General features: G+C 42.7%; 1 protein-coding gene across 6 annotated transcripts in view; it reads right to left on the bottom strand.

The window, feature by feature from the left end:
• The window catches only part of PNPLA7 (patatin like domain 7, lysophospholipase), a 216,931-nt gene that overhangs the window by 189,178 nt on the left and 6,581 nt on the right, over window positions 1-21,172 (bottom strand). For 3 of the 6 annotated variants that reach the window (XM_075579164.1, XM_075579168.1, XM_075579166.1), the window contains 4 exons: window positions 16,000-16,031; window positions 13,654-13,728; window positions 11,399-11,498; window positions 4,526-4,608 (listed from right to left, as the gene is read on the bottom strand). In XM_075579164.1, the coding sequence (XP_075435279.1) occupies window positions 4,526-4,608; window positions 11,399-11,498; window positions 13,654-13,728; window positions 16,000-16,031 (290 nt within the window). The remainder of the gene's footprint in view (window positions 1-4,525; window positions 4,609-11,398; window positions 11,499-13,653; window positions 13,729-15,999; window positions 16,032-21,172) is intronic. The other 3 variants (XM_075579165.1, XM_075579169.1, XM_075579167.1) reach the window with 1 other exon arrangement.

Raw genomic sequence — 21,172 nt, forward strand, 5'->3', positions numbered from 1 at the left:
TCAAATTATGTATGTGAGAGAGAGAGAGAGAGAGAGAGAGAGAGAGAGAGAGAGAGAGAGAGAGAGAGAGGAAGGAGAGAGAGAGGAAGGAGAGAGAGAGAGAGAGCGAGATCAGAGAACTAGTGGTCATCAAATGGAAAAGCGTTCAGGAAGAAGACATGAAGACAAGAATACATGGAGGTTAAACAAAAGCCGTCATTCAATCTAGCCACCTACATTTGCCGGACACTGTCCAATGAAGCAGATCTGCAAGACTAGGTTGAAAATATAAAATGGGATATTGTTGACCCTAGTGAAGTTGGAAGAAAAGATGAAGGCCTCATGGTGTTCAAGTGTGGACACCTATTATATTACAGAGGTACAGAACATGGAAGAATCAGTGGAGTTGGCTTGATCATTAACAAGAGATAGAGAAACAACACAGTGGAGTATGAAAGCTCATCAAAAAGAGCAGCCAGAAGCGTCATTCAGCTGACAGAGATACAGGCTTCAAATAATCTAAGTGTATGATCCAACATCAAGTCACGAAGACAATGAGGTGGAAGACTTCTACCATGAAATCAACAACAAAAGAAATGGTCACCTGAAGATTGTTATGGGAGATTTCCATACCTAGATTGGTGCCCAGCAGAAAGACAAAGCATCAGTTGGTAAGTACTGTATGGGTACGGTAACAGGAATGAACGTGTGTGCAGACTGGTAGAATTTGCAGATGGTGAAAACTTCTACATCATGAAATCATTCTTCAAGATAGAATCCGAATAGAAAGTGGATATGGAATGGGCACAATGGAGTCGAGGATCAAATTGACTATATCCAAACTAAGAAAGAAACACATGATTGAAGACTGCACAGTGCTCAGCCGTTTTGACACAACGAGTGATCGTCGATTGGTTCACTGCAGATTACATCTGAATGTGAAGTTGGAAAGAAGAAAAACTATTAAAAAGAAGCAAAAAAACTAATCAAGATCAATAAATAGAACTGAAAAATCGCTTCCGTTTGCTCAAAATGCATGGTGACACTATTAAACAATTATCAAGATTGTAGTTGAAAGCGCAGAAACAAATTCAGGAATCGCTAACAAAAAACAGGACAAGAACATATCTGATGAGACGACAAGAAATGAAGCGATTCCAAGGAGCAAAAATAAGAACTGCATATGCAGAGCTGGCAAAAGTCAGGGCCAACATGGAATTTAGCGGGGCTCGGTGCCGGGGACAAGCGCAGGGCCAATTACCTGCTCCAGCATCTTTTCTTGCTGCTCATCTCAGCGGCGTCACGTTGTCATGGCAACGGGACTCCATATGACGTCGCAACATCACATTGTCATGGCAAGTGATGAGGAGCAGGAGGAGATGCCGGAGAGAAGCCAGATAGAAGGTAAGAGACAGTGACAGAGGCTCCGCACTCTCCCCCCGGTAATCAGTTTAACTGTTGTGAGGAAGAGCGTGGTGCCTCGGTAAGCACGGGGCACAGTGCAAGTGCAACAATGGAACCACCATATAGCCGGCCCTGTATATTGAAGATAACAAAAGCTTAAAGAGAAAGCAGTGACTTTTGGTTCGGAAGAAGCATTCAAACAAGAAGATGTATCAACAATAAAAGGCTGTGCACTTATTATAAAGAGAGTTGAGGACTTCTACATGATTTTGTGCACTCAAACAGATAACACAGGTCATAATCCAGCAGAGAACAAGTGAGAAGCAAGCAATGATGTACCAGTCATCCTTCCAGAAGAAGTAGCAAAAGCAATAACATCCATGAAGAATGGCATGGCTCCAGGCAACGATGGAATAACTGAAATCTTGGAAGAAGCTGGGGAAGAAGTAGAAAAACTCCTTGCATAACTCTTAACCTGCTGCTCGAGGACCAGGAAATGTCCATAACAATGGAGCAATGCCATAGTTATCCTCATCCAATACATCAAGAAATACAGACCCATCAGTCTACATCCAATCACTTACAAGACGTTTACAAAAATCGACTTTTACTAAACGGCTATAACAGACCCTGCGACTTTGCCCAGCCTAGAGAACAAGTGGGGTCTCGCGTAATGAACCACATCCAAATCTGTCTACACCTCAGTGGTCATATATGCATTACGACAAAACGTTGAAGACACAAACATTGATATTAAAAATAACTTTTACAAGAATTCCACTTCCAATCACACAGATGAGACGACAAAGGCTCAAATATCTGTCTGTGAGAAGGTTTACTGTAATACGGCAGGTATACGCTTATAGGGATCCATGTTTAAATGGGCAAGAAGCAAAACTTGACACTCTGTGAGCTCATTTGCATGTCCTTACCCAGAATCCCTGGCTGCAGTGGAAGCATTGTTTGCCCAGCAATAATGGAGAAGGTGTGGCAGACCATGCGAATGTGCTCACGAGTGGCATTTTTATTTGCTGCCCTTCAACTATTAGATTACAAGAAGATACAAACAAGATAAGGGTCAACAAGGGATTGCGGCAGGGAGACACCATATCAACAAAGCTTTTCACTGCAATCCCTGAAGAATTGCTCAAGGACATTAGATTGGGAAGAAAAAGGAATCAAAATAAACTGTCAATATTTGAGTCACCTCCGATTTGCAGATGACATTCTTATTTTTGCCAGAAATCCAGAAGACCTCCAGCAACAAATTGGAGAACTTACCGAAGCAAGTAAGGATGTGGGCCTCTGTAGGAAGGTCAGTAAGACCAAAGTGATGTTCAACAAATGTGTCAAGTCTGCAAAGATTGAAATAAATGGAACAGAACTAGAGATAGTCGTCGTAGAAGTCATCTACCTTGGACATCAAGTAACAATGGATGAGAACCTTTTGAATGAAATCAATAGGAGAATGAGGATGGGATGAAGCGCATTTGGAAGAAATAAAACAATATTTCAAGGGAGCCTTCCATTATGCCTCAAGAAGTTTTCCACCGGTGTATTTTGCCCATGCTCATGTATGGATGTGAAACTTGGATCCTAAATGCAGAGATACTTCAGAAGCTCTAGACAACGCAGAGAAGTATGGAAAGATAGATGTATGCTGGGTATTACCCGAAGAGACAGGAAAAAGAATGACTGGGATCGAAACCAAACAAAAAAGTCTGTGACATCACAAGGATGAAGAAATTAAAATACTAGTATCGCAAGAAGAAATGCCCATCGTTGGACAAAGATGGTACTCAACTGGATTCCAAGATAAATTAAAAGACCAAGACGACGATCAAAAGTAAGAAGGGAGGATGAGATCAGAAAATGTGTTTGCGCTACTTGGAGAAGAGAGCCTGGAACCGCAGTACCTGGAAGATCATAAGGGAGGCCTTCATCCATCAGTGGAGAGACAAGGGCTGAAGATGAGGATCACGACGATACACACATAAACACACTTTGTATGTGTATGAAAAAACCAATATAATATTACACAAAATCTATACATTTTAGATAGACAGTGGTTTTGCATTCTGAGCAATTAGGTGTATGTACTTATCATTCAAGATTGCCATCTGGTGCCCAAATGAAAACACAACATGCACCAAAAATTGATCCTTTTCAATAAAGGACACATGTTTCTTGTTTACAGATATGGATATGTTCACATTATTGTTGTTATAATAAATGAGCAAATATGGTGAAATGATGACAGTGCTTGGGACTTCCACAAGCCAATGTCTAGGACTGCGAGTCCAGGACGGTTTACCCAAGCTTAGGCAGAAAGGTCGATTTCAATGCAACGTATCTGTGTCTGAAATGCTGTCACAATTGATGGTTGCAGAGAAAAGGGAACTAGCTGAGCAATATTAGAAATTAAATGGCCTTCAGATACAGGAAGTCAGAGTTTCCTTAGGCCAGTAATTTCCATCAGGGGGTTCGCAAAACCCTACAGGGTTTGTGGGGTGCCTTCAATGGATTCGCCCTCCTAAAAAAATGTCAAGGCGGATCCCAAAAAGTACAGTGAGTTCCTGAGCCTGTGGGTGGACTGTGCACTTAGTAAGGCCTCACACTGCACCTTGACATGGATGGTGTAGCTGTCAATTACAGCAAGAGCTTCCGAAGTCGCTTCTCACAATGCTTTGCATCCACAGGGACAAGGCATTGTGGCGCTTGACTTTGGAAGGTCACGCAGTAAAATCGCCAGCTGTACCAACCCATGCTGTAGGGACACACGGAGATGCAGTTTGGGGCCTTACTAGGCGTGTGTTCCCCCCACGAATTCAGGACGCTATACTACCTGGGATTGGTCAAACTGTTTTGTTAGCAGTAATCGGATTTATTAATATGGGGTGCACAGAACAAATATAATCTAGTAGGGGGTGCACAACGTAATAAGGATTGGGAACCACTATTTTAGGAAGCCTAGAAAACACATCAGCTGGTGCCAATCCAGAACAGCTGTTCTTACGGGCAGCTCTATTCTAAATCAATGGCAGTCAATGATTTCTCGTGGCTGTTGCAGTTTAGTGACACCCTCTCCCCCCTCCTCCATCCCCCCCCTCTCCCCCGTGTTACGTTCAGGTACAGTCCGTACCTTTCTCATGATTTTCCGTCCATAAAACATCACTTTGTCTCTCTTCCGGAACCGGTAGCGAGGCACTTCTGGTTGTTGCTGCTCTGAGAACATAAAACCATGATTATTAGTTATGTGTTCATCTCAGTCAATGAAAGAGAGTAGAAAGGAGACATATATACAGCTGTTCAGGTTCTATGTTGTTATACTGGTAACAGAGACTAGTTCAGAAGTGGCCGTCAGGACTCAAGGTTGACCAACGGGTCAGGTTTTCAGGATATCCCTGCTTCAGCACAGGAGGCTCAGTCAACGACTGAGCCACTGATTGCGCCACCTGTGCTGAAGCAGGGATATCCTGAAAACCTGACCCGTTGGTGGCCCTTGAGGACTGGAGTTGGCCCGCCCCTGCTCTACCCTTCTCTTAACCTGTCCTTATCAGAGCACCAAAAAAGATACGCGGTGGTTGAGAGAGGAGTGTTTTGCCTGTGCAAACTCTTTACAAGTACAAATTACATGAAACAAAAGGAATCGGCCAGAGGAAATAAATCCCCTCCCAAATCTCAGCTCATGAGGCTTTCAAGTGTCCGATTTTGGTAAACAAAAACAAAAAAAAGACAATCACCTAATGTGTCACTGCCATAAATAATTATAATAATTATAATAATAGCATGTTCTTGTATAGCGCTGCTAGTTTTATGTAGCGCTTTACAGAGACATTTTGCAGGCACAGGTCCCTGCCCCGTGGAGCTTACAATCTATTTTTTGGTGCCTGAGGCACAGGGAGATAAAGTGACTTGCCCAAGGTCACAAAAGCCGACAGTGTCTTTACTCACTGAGCCCCTTCTTCTCCCTTTAAGACACCTTGGTCCTGGGAGGGACTACACCTTTAAAACAGCAGTCACCCCTGTAATATTTATTTGTTTACGGAAGATGGAAACCATGGGGGCGGTCGCCCAAAACTGAAAAGCTCCCCCTGGTTCCCGAGAATGCTCCAGCTGAAGGTAGCGCGTTCCTGTCCCCTCCAGGGGTAACCGAGCTGCAGTTTAAACCTCCGGCGTCATGCGGGGCAATAGAGAACCGCAACGTGACGAGAGGGGGTGCAAGTTCCAGGAAGTGCAGGAGCTACTTTCACCGGTAAGTATTACGGGGTCTCCGGATATTAAATGAGCGTGGTTCATCTCCGGAGACCCCCTGCTCCCTATCCTGGCAGGAGCGGAAACGGCTACTTTCATGCAGTGCTCAAGGCTGACATGTTAAAACCGTCCCAGCCGCCTTCCATGCAAATATTACCTTACACCAGTAGCAGCCAATCTCATTCACATGGGGATCTTATAGGTGAAAAAATAGGTGTAAAATCAGCGCTTATGCAAACAACAAAATATGCAAATATAGAGACAACCTTATATACAATGTCCAAATGGTAGTCCTGGAGCTGCCTAAAGAGATTGTTCTGGTATCTTCCACCCAGACTTGGATTGGTGGAAAAAGGCAACCTCCTCTGGCGCTGAGGCAAGGGTGTAGAAGGATATACTTGAATTTTCTTCTGTTAGACAGTGACCGCAGGAAAAGAGATGTTTTGTCTTTTTCTCTTTTTTCCTGAGGTCACTGTCTAACAGAAGAAAATTCAAGTATATCCTTCTACACCCTTGCCTCAGCGCCAGAGGAGGTGGCCTTTTTCCACACATGGGGATCTTAGTTTTAAAAACAGAGATTACATAGCAGAGAAGGTTGAGAAAAGGCATATGTCCATCAAGTTCAATCCTTTTTCCTGGGATGCCACAAATTGTTAAGCGCTTAAATGATCATTTCACAGATCTTGTTTTTTATGCTACTTTAAATTCAAAATGCTAACTTCTATAATAAAAAAATTAAGTTTGCAGTTGCTTTTCGATATCTTCTATAATTGGTCTGGCTCTGTCATTTTGTGCAACACACTATGGGGCTTATGCAGAGAGGTACGGAGCAGAAAGGCTTAAATTCGCCGCAGATTTGGCATTTGATTGTGTCCTATGCAGGGTACTCCGGTAGCGCGGTGAGCATGAAATTACTAATTAGGTGAGTTTCACTTGGCGTGAAACTCGCCATTCTGAGGCGCGCGGTATCTGGCCACAATACAGCCAACTTTTGTTGGCGGGCAAAATTTCCCCTGAACGCGCCATTTAGTAGCTCCGATTGGCGCGTTCATGCGCATCGGAGCTACTGGAATCGTGCGTGTTTCCGCATTGGCGAAATCACGCTTCTCGCCACACGTCTGGCGAATTTGAATTGGCCCGCCAAGTTCTCGCCAGTAACTGCCTACACGAGGAAATGTTTGCCTCTAACCTGGCGAAATTTAACTTTACGTTCCTCTCTGCATAAGCCCCTGTGTTCTTTCTGCCATTTTTTATTTCTATGTCCTGACCTCCACTTCTTTGCCATCCCGAGAGCCACCGCAACGTCCGACTTGATACCAGGACCTTATTGTCATCCCATGGTTTGAGTCAATATCCGACTAGCACCATCTCTCTCTCCAACTTTAAGACCCATCTTAAAACACACCTCTTCAATGAAGCATTTGGGTAGTATGGAAGAATATTTTCACATTATTTCTATGCATAGCTATGACCCGGCTTTTGTTTTGAAAGTGTAAGTGTGTGTGTGTAAGTGTGTGTGTGTAAGTGTGTGTGTGTGTAAGTGTGTGTGTGTAAGTGTGTGTGTGTAAGTGTGTGTGTGTGTGTGTGTGTGTGTGTGTGTGTGTGTGTGTGTGTGTGTGTGTGTGTGTGTGTGTGTGTGTGTGTGTGTGTGTGTGTGTGTGCGCGTGCAAAACACATTTTTCCTTCGAACTTTCCTTAGTTCTGACACTGTAATTTCTCTGTTTAGCTGAGCCCCTCGTCTTATCTATTAACCCCCCATGTAGAGTCAGAGATGTACTAGCTGTCGGCCTTGAGAAAGATGAGGTAGCTTAGCACGAGTTTTCTTTTTGCTTAATCTGCTCAAATATATTGCAAAATGTATAACCAAATAACTGCAAGAAAAACAAGATAAAGAAAAGTAGGATACCCGATGAAGTCATATGGGCAGACATTGCAAAATGATGTCTGCCTGTCCCTTCTCCTGGTATAAGATAGCTTGCTAAGAGCCTATAGTGCAGTGCCTTTGTATGAAGTCAGGCAGCAAGGTTTTGATTTGCAGTAAATGCGCTCTTGCCAGCAGCTGCTACAATAAAGTTTTTCAACAGATTGTTTTTGCCTAAAAAGAATAAGTGTGGGACAGAGTTTTTTCCACGACAGTAGCTCTGTTGGCTGATATTATACATCTCGTATGCACTGACCTTGACCTCCTGGCAGATTGCACTTACCAGAACGCCCTCCCTACTATCTTTGTACATTCTCCCTTCTTACCACTTAGATTGTAAGCTCATCAGGACAGGGACCCCTTTTCCTAATGGTTACTTTTATGTCTCAAGCGCTTATTTCCATTATGTCACGTGTATTACTGCTGTAAAGAGCCATGTACATGAATGGCGCTATACAAATAAAGATACACATACATCTGTGTTGCCCCAAAGGCGGACGTCTGAAAGGGTTCCCCAAGAGCTGCTGTCCTCTGCACAGAAGCAGAGTGCTACGGGTTAACATCTGGGCTTTCTTGCTGCAATGTGTTTTGTCAGACTCACAACCCCCTGCAGTGTTTATGTCCGGACAAAGGAATTTCAAAGTCCAGCTGAATTAATTCAGAACCCCTTCAGTCTACATCTGCGTTGCCCCAAAGTCGGACTCCCTTTGACAGCAGCCGAAGGGCAGATAAAAGGTGTCCACCGTTTGCGGATGTTTGGTAATGCTACAGCTGCTCTATTGCTTCCAATACCCACCAACTCTCATGCGGTTTCCAATGTCAACTTACCAGGCCTATAGATTGTAAGCTCCTTGAGGCAGGGCCTCTTCTAACACATTGCAGGCCTATCCCACCTCTTCCAACCCAGCACATTGCAGGTCTATCCTATCTCTTCTAACAGAGCACATTGCAGGCCTATCCCACCTCTTCTAACCCAGCACATTGCAGGCCTATCCCACCTCTTCTAACCCAGCACATTGCAGGCCTATCCCACCTCTTCTAACCCAGCACATTGCAGGCCTATCCCACCTCTTCTAACACAGCACATTGCAGGTCTATCCTACCTCTTCTAACACAGCCCATTGCAGGCCTATCCTACCTCTTCTAACACATTGCAGGCCTATCCCACCACTTCTATCCCAGCACATTGCAGGCCTATCCTACCTCTTCTATCAAAGCACATTGCAGGCCTATCCTACCTCTTCTAACACAGCACATTGCAGGCCTATCCTACCTCTTCTAACACAACACATTGCAGCCTATCCTCCCTCTTCTAACACAACACATTGCAGGCCTATCCTACCTCTTCTAACACAGCACATTGCAGGCCTATCCTACCTCTTCTAACACAGCACACTGCAGGCCTATCCTACCTCTTCTAACCCAGCACATTGCAGGCCTATCCTACCTCTCCTAACACAGCACATTGCAGGCCTATCCTACCTCTTCTAACACAGCACATTGCAGGCCTATCCTACCTCTTCTAACCCAGCACATTGCAGGCTTATCCTACCTCTTCTAACACATTGCAGGCCTATCCGACCTCTTCTAACACATTGCAGGCCTATCCTACCTCTTCTAACACAGCACATTGCAGGCCTATCCTATCTCTTCTAACCCAGCACATTGCAGGCCTATCCTACCTCTTCTAACACATTGCAGGCCTATCCTATCTCTTCTAACCCAGCACATTGCAGGCCTATCCTACCTCTTCTAACCCAGCACATTACAGGTCTATCCTACCTCTTCTAACACAGCACATTGCAGGGCTATCCTACCTCTTCTAACACAGCACATTGCAGGCCTATCCTACCTCTTCTAAAACAGCACATTGCAGGCATATCCTACCTCTTCTAACATAACACATTGCAGGCCTATCCTACCTCTTCTAAAACAGCACATTGCAGGCCTATCCTACCTCTCCTAACACAGCACATTGCAGGCCTATCCTACCTCTTCTAAGGCCCGGGCCATAGAGGTGTGGGGAGAGCAGAGGCGCGCTAACGCTGAGGCTCGCCTGCTTCAGTCAGCGCGATTGCACGGACTTGCAGGCGAGCCAGCGTGCGCGAAGGGAGCCGGGGGGAGGTGGTTGGATGCGGGGCAGTGACGTTGCTGGGCCAATCGCCCGCGACGCACTGACGTCAATAGCATACAGACAGAAAACAAAACAACAACATAACACTCCTTGTGGATAGGTTTGGTTTTTTAATCCTTAGGTAGCCGTTTTCTCAGTCTGTCCAATCAGTCTGTAGGATTCACCACTAATGTATTGTTGTATCTTTTAAAGAAGATTCAACATTTAGAGCACTTCTATATCATTATCGTGTATTGTTAAGCTAGGCTAATAGGTTGAGCGCTCAGTATATGTTTTAGTTTAATTTTTCACCACTGCAGTGACGTTGACGCTGCTGTGCTGTGATTGGAGGTTTTCAGCCGACAGCGCGCTGAAAAACAGCTTGGCGCTCGGCTGAAACCTCCAACTCGTCAGCACGCCTGCGGACGCTCGCGTGAGCCCCCTCTCAAGGCATCCTCATTGAGGATGCAGGGGCTCAGCGCGGAGCATCCGCACGCCTCAGCACGGCCTGTCCGTCTATGGACTCGGCCTAACACAGCACATTGCAGGCCTATCCTACCTCTTCTAACACATTGCAGGCCTATCCTATCTCTTCTAACCAGCACATTGCAGGCATATCCTACCTCTTCTAACACATTGAGTCTCTATCCTACTTCTGCTAACACACTGCAGGCCTATCCTACCTCTTCTAAGACAGCACATTGCAGGCCTATCCTACCTCTTCTAACACAGCACATTGCAGCCTATCCTACCTCTCCTAACACAGCACATTGCAGGCCTATCCTACCTCTTCTAACCCAGCACATTGCAGGCCTATCCTACCTCTTCTAACACATTGCAGGCCTATCCTACCTCTTCTAACACATTGCAGGCCTATCCTATCTCTTCTAACCCAGCACATTGCAGGCCTATCCCACCTCTTCTAACACAACACATTGCAGGCCTATCCTACGTCTTCTAACACCGCACATTGCAGGCCTATCCTACCTCTTCTAACACAGCACATTGCAGGCCTGTCCTACCTCTTCTAACACAGCACATTGCAGGCCTATCCAACCTCTTCTAACACATTGAGTCTCTATCCTATTTCTTCTAACACACTGCAGGCCTATCCTACCTTTTCTAACACAAATGTAATCCTGTCTGTAAATGTTACTTACACCAATAATCATCTGTCTGACTGCCCATGAAATGTCTGTAAATTGAACGTGTATAATCTTTGTTCATTTAATGCAACTATGTATTATAACTCTGGCTTTTCCCGCTTGACTCTTGTGTAACAAAATAATTGTATTTAATTGTAATTATTATCAAACGGACCGTAAAGAACTGCAATGCCCCCTTAAGGGAGGTGTGTAGAAATCATGATGATGACGACATCAGTATAATTAGAATGAAAAAAGGGGAACCAAACACAATAACCTTCCAAAACATCATCAACAACATAGATTACTGTAGGAGAAAAAAAATAAAGATACAGCTCGACTCCGTTATAGCGCAATCCGTTACAACGCGAATCCGCTATAACGCGATGCAAGCGTGGCTCCCAAATTTTCGTATTTATGAATACTTTACAACGCGATTATTGGTATCTTAAATACTTTATTGTACAATGCATACAATGGTACATTATTTCTAACGCGATCCGCTTATAGCGCGATGTGATTCTTTGGACCCCAGGCACAGCGTTATAAGGGGGTTGAGCTGTATTAAATTGAGATACTTACTATTTTGTCTTAACCTCCTGTAGACGAACAACACAATGATGCCGATAAAAGCTATCGCTACCGCAGCCCCGATCAGGATGCCAGTCAGCTTTATCCCCATATACAGGAAGGAAGAAGAAAAAGAGATTATTGCATTTGCCAGTTGTGTGTGCCACCAAACCTACTCATTCCTCAAGCCTTTAATAATCACGGGGTCCAAATAATGAAGGAGGTAATTGTATATAGTCTGAAGGACTTCAAAGTAATAAAAGTGGCAAAGATTACTGCTTCAAGGGAATCAAGGACATCAACAAATTGCTACGTGGGACTTTAGAAAGCGCAGTACTGCGCCGTCCTTACGCCAGCTGTTTACTCGCGCAATTTGGCGTGAATCTCGCGATCCCATGCAGCATTAAATCTCACGCTGGAGAGAGACCCTGAGCCCACCCCAACATGTTATAAACCTTGCCCGTTCCCATGGTAAACCCGCCCATCACGTCAATCCTGCCCATTCCATTGGACAATGCAACAAGGCTCTTGCACTTTTGGTTACAACCGATAAAAACGGCACATGAAGTATACTTTCCTAATAAATTCCACCTCTTGTGGCAGCCTGTCACGTGAGGTGGGAGACAAACGCAAACTAAACAAACGTGACAAACGTGACAAACGTGACAAACGTGTGGAAACTAAAACAAAGCGCACCAAATTCAAATGTGTGTCAATTTCTGTTTATTGTTAACACGGAAAAACACTGATTTTTCTAATAAAATGAAAACACCAGAAAACCAAAAAATAAATAAATATATACACACACCGATTTTCATAAAGAATAAAAATCGAAGGAAACCTGAACTCCTTAAAAAAAACAACAAAAATATATATATATTTATATGCACATGCTGGAAAAATAGTCACTAGAGATACGGTCCAAATTTATTTATTTTTTATTTATAAAAATGTGTTACCAGGAAGTAATACATTGAGAGTTACCTCTCGTTTTCACATATGTCCTGGGCACAGAGGTATGATGACAAATACATGGTTACAATGAGTGAGATGGGTTATACAGTACATTATATTCAAGACACTGCATGCACAGTTAGAGATAATATATATTATTGGCGTATGTAACAGTTACAGACCAGATTAAAATGTGAGACAGCTTTAGTTTTGAAAGAACTTAGACTGGTGGTGGCTGTGAGAGTCTCCGGTAGATTGTTCCAGTTTTGGGGGGCACGGTAAGAGAAGGAGGAGCGTCCGGATACTTTGTACTTTTTAGCAAGCAGTCTCTTGCCATCAGACCCCTTCTGGTGCTGGCAGGTGTCTTATGCCATAAGACTGCTTACCAAATTTGGGCCACAATGTGTCTCCAACCTAAAACAAACCTCTCTCTGAAGCAATGTACGCAGAGCTCTGTCACAAAGTACACAAATAATGACAATTCACGTGACTTTAATGTTAGAACAATATGTTCAATACTATTCAGGCATTTCAATTACTTCCATACACTTCATATATAGGGTATTTTCTAAAGTAGAAACCGGGGCACACTAAAAAAAAATCATTTATAAAACAAATATCACTTAAAAATAAATATTAGAATGGTATTTGTCTAACAGCATCCCCATTTATGCTGTATAATTTATTCATTTCCATTTCCTAACATAACACAAACTCGAGTCAAGTAAAATGACAGTTTACTTTATATTAATAGTTTAATTCATGTTTACCAAAATATTTTAAATGTTTACTCGTTGATACGATCGATCACATTAAAAAAAAGCCCTGCCTATTTTTACGGTTTTAAGTGAGTCCAAACAGGGAAAAGCCACAAACCGCGACATTCAAACGATTTTGGGAAAACGGTCGGGACGCTGGGACTTTAATGAAAATCTGGGACTGTCCCGGCTAAACCAGGATGTATTGTCACCCTATTCATGCAGGATTTTTACATAATTGGAACAAAGGGGACCCTTAGGACCGTGCTCCTTTTTTTTCCAATTTAGGGGACCGCCCGGTTCCCAAGATAAATACTGCGTTAGGTGCCAGGGCACACGCTGTGAAAACAATATGGCCGTTTAAATCTTGCGGGACCCGCGGGCCTATAATAAGCCGTAACATCATTGGTTGTGTGGCATCCTATTGGTCAAAGGGAGGCGGCCATATTGGAATGAAAATGATTCAATGGCAATAGTGTGAAGAACATTTACAATAAGACCGACCATGATTGCGCGCAGCAGTGAACGTCACTTCCCTTCCATGGCCCATCTTACCATGGTAGTCTGCAAACGTTCTTCAACAAACTGGAGAACTCTGGTCCGAAGGTCTATGCCCAGAGACAGGCCAGGCTGGAAAACACAAAGCGTCACCAGTAAAGTCAAATCAATAGGATGAGCATGTAAGTGTGATAAGCAAGCGGTCTCTGCAGTGGATACTTCGCTGTGCACTCCCTGATTAGAAGGTTATCTAAGGCCATACCTGTTACTGTGGCTGCATAGACAGCCCAACACTCTCTCTCATATATATATATATATATATATATATATATATATATAATATATATATATATATATTACACATATACATGGAGGATTCAGATTAGTCTTGATCCATTTTATTTACCCATTAGTTACATTGTGGTATACAGGCATACCCCGCATTAACGTACGCAATGGGACCGGAGCATGTATGTAAAGCGAAAATGTACTTAAAGTGAAGCACTACCTTTTTCCCACTTATCGATGCATGTACTGTACTGCAATCGTCATATACGTGCATAACTGATGTAAATAAGGCATTTGTAACAGGCTCTATAGTCTCCCCGCTTGCGCACAGCTTCGGTACAGGTAGGGAGCCGGTATTGCTGTTCAGGACGTGCTTACTGGCGCATGCGTGAGCTGCCGTTTGCCTATTGAGCGAGATGTACTTTTGACACAACGGGTACCAAAAGGAGCCAACAGCCTTTCGGTAACCGATATCAAACACTGTTGACCATACACTTCTCTGTGTTTGTTACGATACAGTAACAAAGGATGGAGAGGGAGAAGGTGGTATGGTACCTTTTATTGGACCAACTAGTTGATATGTTACAAGTGTTCGGGGGAACCCGATGAAGGATCCTGAGAGGTTTGGAAGTTTGTAACGTATCAACTACTTGTTGGTCCAATAAGAGGCATCATACCCCCTACTCCCCCCTTTGTTACTACATGGAAGAAAGGACCAACACCGCTACCCAGCCTTCTTTACCGATCTGTTACAAGGTGATTGAGACAGACTGGGTGCTTCATTAGGGCCCTAACTCTGTGGTCCCATGTCTCTGCAGTGGGAGGGACAGGCTTGCTAAACCACAGGTGTCATCTTTTACAGCACTATTATGTATATACAGTACAGACTGAGGTCGTACTGTATGTTTCTTCTGTTCCTGATGCTGTGTCACTTGCAGATAAATAGGCACGTGAATCCTCCCATCATTCCCCCACGTGCCCTATGTCCTAGATGCACTTGGTTCCCTTACATACACTTGTGGAGTTGCCAGGTGTTAAAAAATGTGCACTCCCAAGTAGACAGCCAGAAAACGACCTTTTGGAAATAATCTAACAGTCTAAATTTGGATTCTGTACAACAAATGTAACGGTGCCCATAGCAAAGATTTGTCTGCTTTCCTTTTTGTGGGAGCGGGCTGATGATTTTCAAATCGCATTTCTTAGGGGGCATCTGAATTGGGGAGCACAGTATTTCTAAATCACGTGTTTTCTTTATCCTTCTAGCTCACCCTGTCCTCAGAGAGCCAATAAAGTTATGGGAAGGGGGATAGAGGGGGGGTTCTAACTGTACAAGAACTTTTTGAATACGAGACAACAGGGAGTAGCTCAAGGATCTTAACTTACTATGTTTACCATGTTTAATAAAAACAAAAACAATATATATATATATATATATACACATACATACTGTAAATATTCCTGTATATTTATTTGCATGTCTTAGACAGGACTGCAACCCTGTCTTTCACCATTATCGCCCAGTACACAGCACTTCCACTGCAGCAAGGGATTCTGGGAAATGACATGCAAATGAGCACACAGTGCCACCTTTTATCTCAAGCTCACATTACATGAGCAACCCTTAGCCAATGCATGCTGCTTTAAACACATCTTTTAAGCATAGCCTGGGATGAGATGCAAAGCCAGTAAATCCACTCACAGACATGTTTCAACCTTGATGGGTATCATCAGTGTGAGGTTGGTCGCTGACATTTGCTCATTTGAGATTAAGAGTAGGTAATCACCACACTTATTAAGGTTATGGTGGGTAAAAAAAGAGGGTTTTTGTCACTTTTTTTACACACCATAACCTTTTATATATATATATATATATATATATATATATATATATATATATATATATATATATATATATATATATATATATATATGTGTGTGTGTGTGTGTAATATTTTGGTAATCAGTCATCAATCACCCTATGACCCCTTAAACATGTCACTGCCATTACTTTACTTTGGTCCTAGGAGGGAGGGGGAATTGCAACTTTAACCGAGTATACATCAAGGTTTCTTTCTGAATCTTCATAAATATATAAAAATTAAAAATATACACTACCTCCATGCAGCTGCTGTTATCATCACCCATACCTGTATAAAAGAAAAGAGGGGAGGGGGGGATGGAAACCATGTCAGAAAACAGATGCTATTTAGAAAAGAAAAAGGATTTCATGTATTAGAATCCAACGAGAAGGAAAGAGTCAGATGAAGATGTCTCGAGAGCTAGTTCAGAACACCGGAGGCAAAATGTCCTTCACTGGAAAACAAAAACAGGCAGGACAAAGGATATGAAGTAATACTGCTACAGCAAGTCCTTTGCCAGTAAGGCTTTATTCCAAGTCTCTTTAATTAGTGGCGGTAAGTCCCACTCAGCCTGTGAGCGCCTGATAAATCCGGCTGCTCCTATCACTTTCATTGCAGTTGCTTAACCTGCTAAATGCTATTTGTCAGCTACGACAATGGATGCATCATACACATTAAATGTATGAAATATATATATATATATATATATATATATATATATATATATATATATATATATATATATATATATATATATATATATATACACACACACACATACATATGGGTTACCCCATTGAGTTTTCAAGACGTATTCTGCACGTAATAAGGGCTAACACTCTCGTCGGGACCCTATGATGTGCATTAAATGCTCGTTGTCGAAGGGGGAGATCCCATGGAGCAGTTAACACATTCACGCCCTGGGGGGGGGGGGGGGGGGGGGGCTTTCCAGAAAACACGCGATCAGTACACTAAGCGATCACGTGGCTGAGTGCTGAAAAACAGGTACCTCACCTCATGTCTTCTGGCACTCAAATGGTTAAACCAAGAATCCCACCTACCCAACCCTCCCCTCCTCCCCCACCCTCCCCACACGTTTTTTACACAATTCAAAACGCTGAACCTCAAGATTTTTAGCTCCAGGGACCCGCCTCCTGAATTGGGGACAAGTTCAATCCCAATAAATTTTAGGCATTTGGTGTCACCATTATGAAGCTGAGTGAGGTGTCTGGCTATCTGAGTATCAAGGTCGTTTATGGCTGAATTGACCTCACACGTCTCCTTAATTGGCTTGATGTTTTGTCCAAGGAAAGGGAAAAACACCCATGCGCATAATTTGGGATCTGATTAGATAATATAAGCAATATTGGTAGGACCGGGACTTCTAAAGAAAATGTATGCAGTTTCAGTCATAAAAATGTAATTAAAAAAAACCACAACAATTAAATGAATACTAACATTGGTATTGAATTATGTATACCTAAACCTAGATTGAGCTCAATCAAATACCTGAAAGTGTTACAAAATCATTAATAATAATACAACTTAAGTTCCAAAAGATTTCAAAGGACTGTTGGAAAGATACGATATTCCTGAGATGTAGAATATTTTATCCGGTGTCCTGAATGATGCCTGGTCTTGCAGTAGTTGATCAGTGCTTGGCACTATGGCCCAGATAAAAGTTAGAAAGGATCATTACCTTTCTTTTAATGTTTGAGTCACTATAAGAATGCCCTCCTCCATGGTTAACGTGTGATCTCAGAAATTGTGCTGATGTTGTGCACCTTTTGGTGATATATACAAATTTGTTTAATTGTTTTGTATCCACTGTAGTATTGGTGTCTCTCTTAGGCCTGGGACATGGTGCAGGGAGCGGCGCTTGTCAGCGCTGACGCTCATGCTCTCCTGCTCAAGCAGGAGATTTTTTCTTGTCCCTGCATGAGCGTCAGCGAGCGCGCTTGTGTGCCGGGTGGGAGGCTTTCGGGAGGCAGGGCTAGCGCGCCACATCACGGCGCCGACGTCACGGACTGCCATTGGCTTCTGGCAGTCACGTGACCGGCCCTGCGCTTGCATGAGCGGCAAATTTAAACTTGCCCGTCTCCTGCATTTCCACACGCCTCTGCACGCCTGCGGAAGCGGCGTCTAAAGCCGCGCTGATAGGGATAATGTTTCCCCTCAGCGCGGTCTTTTTGACCATGTCCGAGGCCTTACTGAGCGGTGTTTGCAGGTTACCTCTTTGTATGGTGGCTGCGTTCTTGCGCGGTTTGCTTGAAGGTAAACCTCTAACTGGGCTGCTCCTGCTGCCTGTGTGTCGTCTCTGTGGGTTGGTATAACGGCAAAAGAACATTACAGGCTCCGCTGCATGGACCGGGGAAGAGAAGTTTACGGTCGTCGCCACTAGGAAGCTGCACCAGGAGATTCCCTGCACGTGGGCTTCCAAACAGGGGGTCGGAGCAGACTGCACTCAGAGCCAAAGCGTGGATATCGTGATATGGGAGTTCCGGAGAGAGCGTACCCCAAAGGCCCCACAACCAGGCTTAAAAGGTTGAAAGGCGTTGAAAAAAAGGAATAATTTGAGAGTTTTATTCCATGTGTTTGATTTTATGTACATTATTAAATCATAGTATATAGCAGTTCTGTGCTATGTTTTCATTTGTTCCCTTATATATCACTGCTGGGAGATTTCTATTTGCTGAGTGGTTCCAACAACATCGTTCAGCTACACTTTTGTAAGTGTTTTTTCTGTCTTGTACCATACACGGTGGTATATTTTAGGTATTGGTGACAAAGGGTTAATTATCCATTGAGATCCGCTCTGTGTATGGGTGTATATGTTTGGTAGTGTGTGTTCACAATTATTCTAAGTTATTTGATTTAATTTGGTGCACCTATTATATGCTTTTGGTAAATTACACAGAGGTGGGTTTTTGTCCTTAAAATAGTGTAATACCTCATTATTGTTCTCTACACTTTTTTTGTTTTTCCATTTCTTCATGTACTGCATTGTGCAAGAGTAACAAGTACCAGCACCAAAGAGGACTCTATTTTGCAAAGACTGTTCATATGGGATTTGGATAACCCCAGAGGTCTCACGGCTGCAGGACTTTGTGTTTGCAAGTAGACACTCTATACTTGTAATATATTGGTATATAATAATTGTCGGACTGTTTACATTGCATCAGGTTGTTTTTGTGAACACTATATATTTGATTGTCAAAAAGTATAGCGCTACAGTTGTGTATGTGTTCACGTCATGAGATATACTACCCCAGCAGCTTGTCGTTAAATGCTTTATTTTGTATTCTGTGTATGCTTAGGATCCAAAATGATTTGCATAGTTGCATGTAGGGACATGCTACACATGAGTTACAGTAATACCAACCATAGTACTGTTTTGTAACCAATTAGTCAATGTTATTTCCTGATAATGCCTATGTACCAATACACCTTTTATGTTTCTGGATCTTCTGTTTGTAATCCTTGGTCAATCGTCTAACACCTCCTTATGAGCTGTCTCTTATAATGAAAATGTTTCTGATTTCTGGTGATTTATTGCCTGTCCCTATGTACTGGATATCCCTCTTGTCATTGCTTTTGGTTGACTACTTAATGGATCCTTCTCCGGACTCTTTTATAACCTTTTCTTTAATCTCATTTCAGGTCCGCTGCTTGTGTTATAAACTCCTCCTGAGTAGAACAGATTCCTCATAGTCTCAAATACTGTTCCGTGGGGATACCATATACCAGTGATCGCAGGTGTTGGCTGCTGCCGGTTAATAAGCGCTTGTCGCCGTTTTCTTGCGAAACACCGATATCTGAATATTACCGTTGGTGTCTTTTGCGATGTTCAAATCTAGGATGGTTATGTAATCTATGTTGAATTCATGTGCAAGTTTAAGATTCAAATTATTTGTATTTAAAATCTGAATGAATTCCAATAATGTCTCTTGGTCACACTCCAGATTTGCAGTATGTCGTCGATAAATCTAATCCATAGATCCAAATTCATTATGTTGCTAAATCACTATTAAATACAACCACCTCTTCCCAACAGCCTAAAAATAAATTGGCATAGGTGGGAGGAGCACATGATGTTCCCATGGCTGTCCTTGGGTTTGTAGATAATATTTTATGTTGAACAGAAATAATTATGTTTTAACACAAAGTCCAACAGTTCAATTACACATGTACTGTCTTTATTAAGCAATATTCTCCGTGCCTGTAAAAAGTGTTCACAAGCTTTTAATTATGTTGTGTTTAATGCTGGTGTATAGAGCGCCCACATCAAGTGTTACCAAATAGGAATCTTTATTAATTGCAATGCCATGTAGTCTACGTAATGTATCTGTGGTATCTTTGACATTCGAGGGTAAGTTAGTAACAAAAGATCTTAACGTCTTGTCCAGCTAAATGCTTGCATGTCCCGCGAGGTTGCCGTTCCCAGACACGATGGGCCTCCCTTGCGGGCTCATGGAATTTTAGAATGAAGTAAAGGTTGTGTCATTGGGTATTTCCATCCATATATTCAAGTTCCCTTTTATCAATCACCTGGTCTTCAATCCCTTCTTGAGATTGATCGAGCTCTTTATAAATCCTAAGGTTGGATCTTTAAGTAATATCATGTAGCAATCTTGTCCCTGAGGAGTTTAGATTTTCTTTAACATAATCCATATTTTCTCATAAGACTATGTTGCCCCCTTTATCTTCGACTGAGTCACCTGTGCTGAAGCAGGGATATCCTTTAAAACCTGACCTGGTAGGCCTTGTAGACTGAGGTTGGTCACCCAGATTTATGCTACCGGAATTTTCTTTATTTGTTCTGAGTGTTAGCTGTTTTTCATCTCTTGCTTCTCAATGAAATAATCATTGAATGCTCGAACCACTTCTCCATGTAATCGGCTTCTTTACGAAGAGTGGATGGTCAGACTTATTTGTATTTAGTAAAAATTCATGCTTTTTGCTTTTCTCTGGGAACATTGATTCAAGCACATCAGCTGCTTCTGTTTCTCTGTTTGACTAATGACGGCTTCATATTTAGTTGTATTGTATTGACTTTATTTATATAGCGCCATTAATGTACATAGCTCTTCACAGCAGTAATACACGTGACATAATCATATAAATAACAAATAATATAAATAACAGGTCAATGAGAATAAGTGCTTCAGGCAATAAAAGTAACATTAAGAAGAGAGTCCCTGCTCCGAGGAGCTTACAATCTAATTGGTAGGGAGAACATACAGAGACAGTAGGAGGGAATTCTGGTAAGTGCGTCTGCAGGGGGCCAGGCTTTATGTTAGATTGAAAGCTCTTTGGGGCAAGGACTCCCTTTCCTAATGTCACTTCCATGTGTGAAGCATTTATTCCCACCTATGTGTCGTATTATTATGTCGTGTGTTACTGCTTTGAAGGGGTATTTACCTGAATGG

Source organism: Ascaphus truei, chromosome 21, assembly GCF_040206685.1.
Source record: "Ascaphus truei isolate aAscTru1 chromosome 21, aAscTru1.hap1, whole genome shotgun sequence".
Classification (NCBI taxonomy): Eukaryota; Metazoa; Chordata; class Amphibia; order Anura; family Ascaphidae; genus Ascaphus; species Ascaphus truei.